General features: G+C 36.5%; 1 protein-coding gene and 1 long non-coding RNA gene across 3 annotated transcripts; both read right to left on the minus strand.

The window, feature by feature from the left end:
* Window positions 1-418: 418 nt before the first annotated feature.
* On the minus strand, window positions 419-8,423 carry OR2K2 (olfactory receptor family 2 subfamily K member 2). Its single transcript, XM_017975494.5, has 3 exons — window positions 8,286-8,423; window positions 7,254-7,463; window positions 419-1,551 (listed from the first exon to the last, which is right to left on the minus strand). The coding sequence occupies exons 2-3, from the start codon at window positions 7,337-7,339 to the stop codon at window positions 552-554; spliced, it is 1,086 nt and encodes a 361-aa protein (XP_017830983.4). The 5' UTR covers window positions 7,340-7,463; window positions 8,286-8,423; the 3' UTR covers window positions 419-551.
* A 1,213-nt stretch (window positions 8,424-9,636) lies between these two features.
* On the minus strand, window positions 9,637-12,032 carry LOC144582674 (uncharacterized). 2 transcript variants are annotated; one of them, XR_013535878.1, is made up of 3 exons: window positions 11,916-12,032; window positions 10,303-10,378; window positions 9,637-9,775 (listed from the first exon to the last, which is right to left on the minus strand). It is a non-coding gene; the product is annotated as an uncharacterized LOC144582674 (long non-coding RNA). The 2 variants fall into 2 exon arrangements; XR_013535879.1 differs by lacking the exon at window positions 11,916-12,032 and adding an exon at window positions 11,754-11,888.
* Between the last annotated feature and the right edge of the window lie 472 nt (window positions 12,033-12,504).

The raw sequence follows: 12,504 nt of genomic DNA on the forward strand, positions 1-12,504 counted from the left end.
AGTGGAAAAATCAAGTAGGCATCATTGAATGTTTTACTCAGGGAGATAAGGAATTTTAATCAGGAGTTTTGAATAATGAAGGGTAATTTGAAAGCCACTACGATGTGGTAGAACAACCTCTGGCCAAGAAATCAGAAGGATGTCAGAGTCCCTGTTCTACAATTGTGTGATGTTGAGCTAGTCTTTTACGTTGTTAAATTCTGTTTTCTCAGTTGCATAATCAAGGCCAGTCTTCATTTGTTTCTTTATGCTCCCACCTCATTTGAGAAAAGAATAAAGCATACAAGATACACAAGATTTCTTCAGGAGCGCACATTTGATGACTTTACAACTGAAAACCTCACAACCACAAAACACAAAAAGGAAATATTAACAAATGCAAATTGAAACCTACTATTGTTAATAGGCAATCACTCTGTGTATGCATCTCATAACTGTGAAATTATAGAGAGATAATATCCAATCAGAATTCTAAGAGGTTGTCTATGGTCTAGAATTTCTCTGGTGAGCTCTGCCAGGGGCGCAGCTCTGGTAAAACCATAGTGACCCAATCAGAGACATCCGTGTGTTTGATGCAATGGGATTTTGCCCAGCAGTTTCTTCATAGCATCTTTGACTTCCTTGTTTCTTAAACTGTAAATTATGGGGTTCAACATAGGGGTAAGCACTCCATAAAGCAACGAGATGATTTTGTCTATTTTTTGTGAGTTTGATGAAGACGGCTTTAGGTACATAGAGAGGGCAGCCCCGTAATACAAGATCACCACAGTCAAATGGGCACCACAGGTAGAAAAAGCTTTGTTTCTTCCCTCTACTGAGCTGATTCTCGGAATAGTGGAAAGGATGAAGATGTAAGAGATGCAAATTAAGAGCATTGGAATTGGCAACAAGAGAATGCTGACCACCAGCATGATCATGTCCATGAGCAGTGAACTTGCACAAGCTAACTTTAGCACTGCCAGAATTTCACAGGTGAAGTGATCAATGAGATTCCCACAGAGGGGAATCTGCAGGGCGAAACTGGTTTCCAGCAGGGCAGTCAGGCAACCCATCATCCAGGAGACCATGGCCATCTGTGCACAGACACGCCTGTTCATGATGATGAAGTATCTCAGCGGGTTGCAAATGGCCACATAACGGTCATATGCCATCACGGCCAGGAGCACACACTCTGTGGAGCCCATGGCAAGGGATAGATACATCTGTACAGCACACCCAGAAAAGATAATGGTTTTCTGGGATGACAGCAAGTTTACCAGCAAAGTAGGAATAGAGGCAGATGTGTAACAAATATCCATGAAAGAGAGATTTCCAAGGAATAGGTACATGGGGGTTTTAAGGCGTGAATCTAGGATAGTGATTAAAATAAGAGTGCTGTTGCCCAAGAGGGTTGTCAGATACATTACAAGGCTGAAGATGAAGAGAACCACCTCTAACCTTGGGTACTGGGAAAATCCCTCCAAGAAAAAAATGCTCCAAATGGTGAAATTTTCTCCTTGCATTTTCTTTCTTTCATCTATATTTATTTCAGAACTATTCCATTCATTTAATCTGAGGACATAAAAAATGAATAAAGTGTGATATTCATTTAGTTAGAAAAATACTCTCAAATTTATTTCTACTATTATAAATGCAATTTTACTATAAGAAATCACAGGATAGCGTATTTATTTATGTAAGGGGGAAAAGCAGGTTTGATCTATGTAAGTTGATTGTTCCACAACAAAATTTAGATAACAGCGAATTTGAAAAAAGAATATATATATTTAATACTTGAATCTGAGCTCCTAAACCTATCCTTGGCACACAGTAGGTCTTTAATACAGATTTGAAAGTGACTGAATGAGGAAAAATATAAATGTACACTGAATAAGTTATTGAGTTCAAATCAGAAAAGTAATCCAGATAAGTGAATAAAAGAAAGTTTAAATATACAATAAAAAGCAATATTGATCTTCACCGAAACAAAATGAGGAAATTTGAAAGATATAAATAAAATAAATTTTAGGCCAGGCACAGTGCCTCATGCCTGTAATCCCAGCACTTCAGGAGGTCAAAGGGGATGGACTGCTTGAGCTCAGGAGTTAGAACAGCCTGGGCAACATGATGGTCAAATCCTTCCTGTCTCTAGGAAAAATACAAAAATTAGCCAGATGTGGTGGTGCATGTCTGTGGTCCCAGCTATTCAGGAGGCTGAGGCTGAGACTGGGAGGCAGAGGCTACAGTAAGCCGAGATTGCACCACTGCACTCTAGCCTGAGTGACAGTGAGACTCTATCTCAAGTAAACAAACAAACAAATAAATAAATAAGCCAACTTCATAATTGGAGGCTCTGGGTCTAAATAAACTCTGTCCTTTCCCGCTAACAGTTTGGGGGGCTGTATACTGGTTTCAAAAAGGACAACAATGCTCAAAGCATTGTAGATACTAAATTGTAATTATATTTAAGAGCTAGTTTATATCACACAAAATAACCTACTCTCATTTAAATACTAATACATCCACTGTACAGTTTCATTCATTGTTGAGTCCCATATTATTGTGAGTGTGTAAAGAGTTCTAATAATTACAGCTAGGCAATACTTTAAAACCCATATACCTGGAAATGCAGAAACTAAACTCCCTTGGAAGATTACCATAAGATCTTTTTGAAAATAGATAACAGAGCATATAGTTATAAATAAGAACATTGGAATTGGCAAGAGAAGAATGTTGACCGCTGTCATGATCACATCCAGTGACCCACAAAGGGGTCGCTGCAGGGCAAAACTGATTTCTAGGTGAGCCGAGATCACGCCATTACACTCCAGCCTGGGTAACAAGAGCAAAACTCTGCCTCAAAAAAAAAAACTGATTTCTAGCAGGGCAGTCAGAAACTTAAAGTTTTATTTTTTTCTTACATTTCACATTATTAACAAAAAACTATTACAGAAACTTACCTTGCTTCTGAACTCATATTGCCTTTTAATAAACCTTCAACCTTTTTCTTTCTCCACTGAGTCTTTCCTATTTTCAAATACACATGTTCTTAAAAACTGCCTTCATCTTATAAATTTTTCTGCCAAATTTTATATTTAAAAGATTTCTCTAATAATAAAATTATTAGATTATTATAAAAAATTACTTCAAAGAAGCTTAATTTTTATATTACTGTTAAGACTAACAAGCACAAAAGTTTTTAAATGAAAAAATCAGAAAATAGCAAATCCCAGGTAGCTGGGCTATTATTTAAAAAGTAACCATAGCCAAGAAGAATTGATCCTCCCATCTGAATTCTGTCACCAGCTTCAAATAAAATGTTTTATGATGCACTTCATAAAGTTAACTATGTTCAAGAAATAATAAATTAATCCACATTTTAAAATGTTAAATGTTATGTAAAAATCAATAGTGCAATTCATTTCTTTCAAAATTATTAACTTGTACTACCACAACAAAAATGTCAAAGGATAGCAACTGGAATATTAGGTAAATTTAAATCATTGTTGTTTTAGGGGAATACCTATTGTCCCTAAACAATTTAAAGTTCAGCAGCTAAGATATAGAGAGGTTTGAAACTTCAGATCCTTCAGGGATATTGTCCCAAAGATCCAATTATGTCGAACTTTTAAAAAGCTAGAGAGTGAACCATATAGTTCCTCCAAAAGACTTTGGAAAAACTCAGAAAACAAAGTTTTCTATTTGCTTTCTTCTTGTCAATCCTTAGCAATGTCAAGATTTTTTTTCATGAATGATTTCAGTGTAACATACTTAACAGAATACAGAGAAAAGATGTCCCTACAATACTAAGACATATTTTGTGCATTAGTGAAATTACTTTCTAGTTTTCAGAAATTAGGGAAAGAACATTTACTTTTTAAAGGCACAGAGAAATCACTGACTGTCCCAACAAGTGATCAGAAATGTTATTCAATATACACACACTGAGAGGATCATAAAGCAATAAAACGTTGGTAGTAATGGGCATATCCCAGATCTTAGTTTGTTTTGTTCTGTTTCTGAGACAGGATCTGGCTTTGTTGCCCAGGCTGGAGTGCAGTAGCATGATCTCAACTCACTGCAACCATCACCTTCCAGGTTCAAGTGATTCTTCTGCCTCAGCCTCCTGAGTAGCTGGGGACTACAGGTGTGTGCTACCACACAGGGCTAATTCTTGTATTTTTGGTAGAGATGGGGTTTCACCATGTTGGCCAGACTGGTCTCAAACTCCTGAGCTCAAGCGATCCACCCGCCTGCGACCTCCCAAAGTGCTGGGATTACAAGTGTGAGCCATCATGCCCAGCTGCAGATATTCATTTCCTTTTTTTTTTTTTTTGATGGAGTTTCGCTCTTGTTACCCAGGCTGGAGTGCAATGGTGTGATCTCGGCTCACTGCAACCTCCGCCTCCTGGGTTCAGGCAATTCTTCTGACTCAGCCTCCTGAGTAGCTTGGATTACAGGCATGCACCACCATGCCCAGCTAATTTTTTGTACTTTTAGTAGAGATGGGGTTTCACCATGTTGACCAAGATAGTCTCGATCTCTTGACCTCGTGATCCACCCACCTTGGCCTCCCAAAGTGCTGGGACTACAGGCTTGAGCCACCGCGCCCGGCCTATTCATTTCTAAACACCATTCTCAACTAGAAGGAAACATGGCTCCTTGTGAAAATAACTAACACAGAACTAGTATAGGGAAAGAACAAGATTAACTTAGAGAATCTTACTGTACCAGAAACTAAGAAATATGCAAAGAGTGGTAGAGATGCAGCAAAGGGTCATAGACACCCACTTGATGAAGCTCCCATTGCTAAATTTAGGGCAGATTATTCAAAGCATCAAAATAAAAAAAGATTGATCATAATTCACAGAATAAAATAAAAATGTACAAGTTCATTATGATGTAAAAAAATAGTAATAGAAAGCTCTTCCTCACAGTAAGATGCCAAAAAATAAATATAGAGGAATGATGTTAGAAAAGAATCACAGTTAAGGGTTTTGTAGGCAATAGATTCCCATAGGTAAAATGTTGCATTAGGTTGATGCAGCATTGTAGTTGTTGAAGGTAAAAGTTAGATGAACAGGATATTTACATGGTGTCAAAATATCTCACCACAAATTACTTAATAAGTTTAAACATAAAATAATAACTTTAAGGTGGGGAGACCTGGAGGATAATCATGTTAACATCACCAGTATTGGAACAAATAGACTACATGTGCCTTCTGATATGAGGTACTGAGAATACACTATCACCTCTGTGGTATTCCCATCAAAATTAAATCACCTGAATCTAACCATGAGTGCAAACCAGACAAACCTAAATTTAGGGATATTATGCAACATAATCAGCCTACACTTTTCAGAAGTACAGACAAGTCTCAAAAAAGGATATACAAATGGCCAAAAAACATATCAAAAAAATGCTCAACATCACAAATTATCAGGGAAATGCAAATCAAAACCACAATGCAATACCACCTTACTCCTGCAATAATGGCCTTAATCAAAAAATAATAGATGTTGGCATGGATGGGATGAAAGGGAAACACTTTTACATTGCTGATGGTAATGTAAACTAGTACTACCACTATAGAAAACAGTGTGAAGTTTCCTTAAAGAACTAAAAGTAGATCTACCATTCAATCCAGCAATACCACTTTTGGGTATCTACACAGAGGAAAAGAAGTCATCACACGAAAAAGCTATTTGCATGCATATGTTTTTAGCAGTACAATTCACAATTGCAAAAATATGGAACCAGCCCCAATGCCCAACGATCAATGAGTGGATAAAGAAAATGTGAGATACAGATATGTATAATGGCATTTGCAGCAACCTGGATGGAATTGAAGATCCTTATTCTAAATGAAATAACTCAGGAATAGAAAACCAAACATCCTACGCTATCACTCAAAAGTGGGAGCTAAGCTATGAGTATGCAAAGGCATAAGAATGGCACAATGAACTTTGGGGACTTGGGGGAAAGGAGGGGGGAGTGGGGAATAAACGACAATATACCAGAGTAGTGTAAACTGATGGGTGTACCAAAATCTCAGAAATCACCACTAAAGGACTTATCCATGTAACCAAACACTACCTGTTCTCCCAAGACCTACTGAAATAAAAAAGAAGAAAAAATAAAATAATAAACTCCTAATTTTTTTTAAAAAAAGTATCACAATCAATCAGGAAACAAAAAGAGAAACCAAGAAAATGTTCCATACCTGAAAGAGACAGGACAACTAAATACAATACATGCCCAGCATTGAAGCTTAGATCAGGAAAAACTGGGCTATAACTGACATTATTAGGACAATCAACAACATTTGAATATGGGCTGGGGATTAGATATTAGTAGTCTATCAATATCACATTTCCTGATCTTGATCACTGTACTATGGTTATGTAAGATAATGCTCTTTTTCTTAGGATATACAGACTGAAGCATTTACTGTTAAAAGAGGAAAATCTCTAAAGAATGTGGGAAAGCCTTTACCTTCTCCTCAACTCTTAATACTCATAAGAGGATTCACATTGGAGAGAAATCCTACAAATGTGAAGAATGTGACAAAGCTTTTAAGTGGTCCTCAGGTCTATCTAATCATAAGGTAATTCATACTGGAGAGAAACCCTACAAATGTGAATAATGTGGCAAAGTACAGCCCTCAGGCCTTCTAATACATAAAATAATTACACTGGAAAAAATTACTACAAGTGTGGAGAAGAAGTTACTGGCAAACCTTTAACCAGTTCCAAGCCTTTATTGTACATGAGATAATTCATATTTAGACAAAAATCATATAAATATAAAAAAGTAACAAAGCCTTTAACCAGACCTCAAACCTTAATGAACCTAAGAGAATGTATTTAAAAAACATTTTTTTGAGATGGACTCTCGCTTTGTCACCCAGGATGGAGTGCAGTGGCACGGTCTTGGGTCACTGCAACCTCTGCCTCCTGGGGTAAAGCGGTGCTCCTGCCTCAGCCTCCTGAGTGGCTGGGATTACAGGCATGTGCCACCATATGGGCTGATTTTTGTGTTTTTGGTATAGATGAGGTTTCACCATGTTGACCAGGCTGGTCGCAAACTGCTGACCTCAGGTGATCCACCTGCCTCAGCCTCCCAAAGCCTACGAGAGTTTATATTAGAGAGACCCTACAAAGGTAAAACATGTGACAAAACCTTTAAGCACATCTAGGCCTTAGAAAATATTAGATCATTTATTCTAAAAATGCAATGAATGTGAAAGGAGCAAAATATCTCCAACTTACCCTGAAATCATTGGTAAAAACACGTTTTTTAAAAGTTGTGTGTGAAGAGAAGAAGCACTTATTCCCACATTCTTATTGCAAGTCATGCAGTCTCCGTATTTTCTGCATCCTTATGATGGCTCATTTACTTTGATCACTGACGGCAACGTACAGAAAGAAGACCATCAGAAGAACTTGGTCCGACCACACAAATAGGCAAATTGTTTCCATCTAGGAAAAGAAGGAACAACACAACTATATTGAATAATATAAAATTTTTAAATAGAGCTAATTAAGTAGTAGGATTATATTTTGGGGATAATGGGTTAAAGTGTCCCATAGAGCTTGAGCTTGGAAAAGTGAAACTCACTAAGCCCAATAGGTTGGTTTGACTGTAAAACATGGGAAACATGATTGTTAATGACTTCAAGTTTTAATAATATTAATCTTGACACTTTATTTTTCTAAAAGTCAGCACTCACGACAAATCCCTCCCATCACCAGGCAACAAAACAACAAGAATTTTAGAAGAAAATTTTATGACAATGAGATGGCCGTCTATGTAGAAAATCTGAAAGAATCAACAAAAAACTGCTAAAACAAACAACAAGCAATTCCAGTAAGGCTTCAGGATACAGGGTTAATGTACAAAAGTCAGTTACTCTCCTGTATACCAGCAAAGAAGAAATGGAATTTGCAATTAAAAACACAACATTATTTACATTAGCATCCCTCCTCCGCAATGATATACTTGGGCATAAACCTAACAAAATATGTGTATGATCTATATAAGGAAAACTACAAAACTCTGATACATGAAATCAAAGAACTAAATAGAGATATTTCATGTTCTTGGATGCTAGAAGACAATATTGTCAAGATGTCAGCTCTTTTCAACATGAGCTATCGATTCAATACAATCCCAATTAAAATCATAGGAAGTTATTTTGTAGATATCAATAAACTGACTCTAAAACTTTTATGCAAAATGGTACAGCCACTTTGGAAGATAGTTTGGCAGTTTCTTTCTTACAAAGTTAAACATACTCTTACCACATGATTTAGCAATTGTGCCCATTGGTGTTTACCCAAAGGAGTTGAATACATGTCCATACAAAAATGTACACAAAGATGTTCATAGCAGCTTTTTTCATAATTCCCAAAACTTTGAATCAACCAAGATGTCCTTTAGTAGGTGAATGGATAAATAAATGATGGTACATGCAGCCAGTAGAACATTGTTCAGCACTCAAAAGAAATTAGCTATTAATTCCTGGAAAAAAAAACATGGGGGATGAATTTCAAGTCAAGGCTAAATAAAAGACATGAAACTTAAATGCATATTGCTCAGTGAAAGAAGTAGAAATTCAGACTACTTAAGGGAGGTATTTGTGACATTATATAAGTTTGGCAAAGATTTTGGATTAAGAACTTTCTTTTCTTGTATTCATTTTTTAAATTTTTTTAATTTTTGTGGGTAGGTTTTTGTTTCTTCTAGGAGTTGGTTCAACTGTGGTCAGAGCTAATGAGCTAATCCTCAGAATTAAACAGCCTGGTAAAACTAATGAAAGGAGAAGATTCATTCTGTGAATAAATATTCTCCAGGAGAATTATCTAAAAGAAAGTTATTTCACTAAAGAATTTATGGTCTAGGCCAGGTGCGGTGGCTCAAGCCTTTAATCCCAGCACTTTGGGAGGCCGAGGTGGGTGGATCACGAGGTCAAGAGATCGAGACCATCCTGGTCAACATGGTGAAACCCCGTCTCTACTAAAAATACAAAAAAATAGCTGGGCATGGTGGTGCGTGCCTATAATCCCAGCTACTCAGGAGGCTGAGGCAGGAGAATTGCCTGAACCCAGGAGGCGGAGGTTGTGGTGAGCCGAGATGACGGCATTGCACTCCAGCCTGGGTAACGAGAGCGAAACTCCATCTCAAAAAAAAAAAAAAAAAGAATTTATGGTCTAGCCAGGCGTGGTGGCTCAAGACTGTAATCCCAGCATTTTGGGAGGCCAAGGCTGGTGGATCACTTGAGGTCAGGAGTTTGAGACCATCTTGGCCAACATGGTGAAACACCCTCCCTACTAAAATACAAAAATTAGCTAGGCATGGTGGCATGCACCTGTAATCCCAGTTACTCGGGAGGCTGAGGCAGGAGAATCACTTGAACCCAGGAGGTGGAGGTTGCAGTGAGCCAAGATTACGTCACTGCACTTCAGCCTGGGCGACAAAGCGAGATTCTGTCTAAAATTAAAAAAAAAAAAAATGTATGGTCTAATATTAGGAATTACATGTAAAAGGACACTTTTACATAATATTAAGAATTACACCTAAAAGAACACTTACAATTTTATATATTTCATAATGGAATTATGTGAGCACAAACAGATAGAGGGGTCATGGAAGTGATAATCTGCAGGCCACATCTGGCAGACTCCCAAATTAACTGCCCAGGGAAAATCTTATAACTCGTGGTGTGCATCCTGTTCCATGAGTAAAGAATCTTGAGTTCCTCCTACTGTTGAAGTACTGATGAATAGGTAACCTGTTGACATTGAAAAGAACACTGATTTGTTTCTGAATCATGTAGTTTTACTGCTTGTCTTGCACATAGAACATTTTAGCCTGTACATTGTCATCTGTAGCCAATGACTGCAACCTTTTTATTGTAATCACCAGTGAAAAAGGACACCTTCCATTTGAAGAGTGCCCCTCCCTGCTCCTGAACTTTCCCAGAAAAGCCTTTCGAGTTGAAGATGACTCCAGACCATGCCCAATTTTGTTAGTGTACCTTCCCAAGTTGGTCCTCACACTTACATTTGACTTCCAATAAACCTTAATCAAATTACTTCTGCCTCAATCTCCTTAACTTTGGTTGGCAGAGGCTTCTCTCCAGATCACCCTCCTCCCCCCACCCCCAGAAAAAGATCCCAAGCACAGACTAGAAATAAATGGTAAACAATGAAGTTTCCAGAGCCTTATTTTCTAAACACAGAACTTCTGGTTTAACACATTCTTGCATTTGAAAGTCATTTTGATTGCCAAAAGAGTCAGATAAAAGCATAAACTTACTTAAAAGACTTCCAGAGGAGATGGTATTGACATCATAAATGGGTTTAATGCCATATTAAGTAAGTTGAAATTAATTCTGTGGACAATGGAGAACCATTTTAAGTAAGATAGAGACATAATTTGGATTATGACCAAATCAAGATGTAGAATATTCTTGAACCAAGAAGATCCCTTATGCCTATTTACAGTCAATGACCTCCCCTGACAGCATGCCCCCAACTACAGATCTCACTTCTGTCACTATAGTTTTTCCTTATCTAGAATTTCACATAAATATAACTATGTGTAGCATGCAGTCATTTCACTTAGCAAAATGTTTTATGTTTATGTAGTCATTTCTTTTATTGCTGAGTTATATTCCACTGTGTAGATTTACAACTGTTGGTATACTCACTACTCGATAAACATTTTAATGGTTTTCAGTTTTGGCCTATAATAAATATTTACTTATGAGTCTTTGTGCAAACATAGATTTCCATTTGTCTTAGGTAAATATAGGGGTGTGAAATTTATGGGTCATAGTACAAGTGTATGCTTAACTTCATATGATACGTCGAACCATTTCTCAAAGATGCTGTCCTATTTTGCTATCCCATTAGCAATATGAGAACTCCTCTTGATCCACATCTGTGCCAATGCTTTATTTTGTCACTCTGATTTTAGTCATTTCAATGTGTCATGTCATATGTTCATTTTTTTCCCCAGGAAACATGATTTACTAACATATTTTAACAAGTAGTGTGGATAGAAAATAACCAATACCATGTTTTTGTATCTACAAATTATAAATACTCAAAAATGCCCCAAAATGCTCCAAATGTTTTTTAAAAACCATTTGATTGAGATATAATTCACATATCATACTATTTAACCATTTAAAATATACGATCCAATAATTTTAAGTGGATTCACAGAGTTGTACAACTATCGACACAAAATCAATTTTAGAACATCAACCTTAAAAGAAACTCACACTCATTAACAGTCATTCTCTATTTTCCCCCAAACCCTTAACCCTAGGAAACTGTTAATCTACTCTGTTTCTATAGATTTGCCTGTTCTGAACATTTCTCATAAATGGAGTCACACACTGTGTGGTCTTTTAAGCTGACTTCTTTCCCTTATCATGTTTCCAAGATTCATCCAAGTAATAGCAAGAATCATTATTTCATTCCTTTTCTTGCCAAATAACATCTCATTGTATGGATATCCATACACAATGAGATATTTGGCAAGGAATGAAATAATTGTACATGCCAAATATCTCATTGTATAGATATGCCACATTTAATTTTTATCTAGTCATCCATTGAGCATTTGGGTGTTCCCAGTTTTTGGTTTTTATAAATAATGTTCCTATGAACATTTATAATTTTGGGGGACAGATGTTTTCATTTCTCGAGTATATGTTACACTTTGTTTAAACATTTGAGAAACTGCAAAACTATTACCCAAAGCAGCTGTATCATTTTACATTCCCACCAGCAATGCTTGAGGATTCCAATTTCTCCACTTCCTTATCAATACGTATGTGTCTTTTTTTTTTAATAGCCATTCTAGACAGTTTGTACTGGCATCTCATTGTGGTTGATTTTTATGTATATATTGACCACCTGTATATCTTCTTTGGATAAATTTCAATCCAGATCCTTTGCCCACTATAGAAATTAGTTTTCTTTTTGAGTTGTAAAAGTTTTTTCCTATATATTCTGAATACAAGTTCCTTATCAGATATAGAATTTGCAAATATTTTATCCGAATCTGTAGGCTTTTTCTTTCTTGATAGTGTCCTGTAAAAACACAAAAAGATGTTAATTTTGATGGAGTTCAATTTATATATTTTTTCTTTTGTCACTGAGCTTCTGGTATAATGTCTAAGAAGTCTTTGCCTTACCCAAGGTTATGAAGATTTACTTCTAGATTTACTTTTAAGAGTTTTACAGTTTTTGCTCTTACATTTAAGTCTGATCCATTTTGAGTTCATTTTGTGTGCAATGTAAGGAACAAGTCCAACTTCATTCATTTGCATGTAGGTGTCCAGTTGTACCAGCACCATTTGTTGAAGACTATTCTTTCCTCATTGAGTGAATTTGACACTCAAGTTGAAAGTCAATTTGCCATAAATGTGAAGGTTTATTTCTGGACTCTTAATTCTATTCCTTTGAACTGTATGTACAATCTTATGCCAGTACCACGTAGACT

This window comes from Callithrix jacchus, chromosome 1 (genome assembly GCF_049354715.1).
Source record: "Callithrix jacchus isolate 240 chromosome 1, calJac240_pri, whole genome shotgun sequence".
Taxonomy (NCBI): domain Eukaryota; kingdom Metazoa; phylum Chordata; class Mammalia; order Primates; family Cebidae; genus Callithrix; species Callithrix jacchus.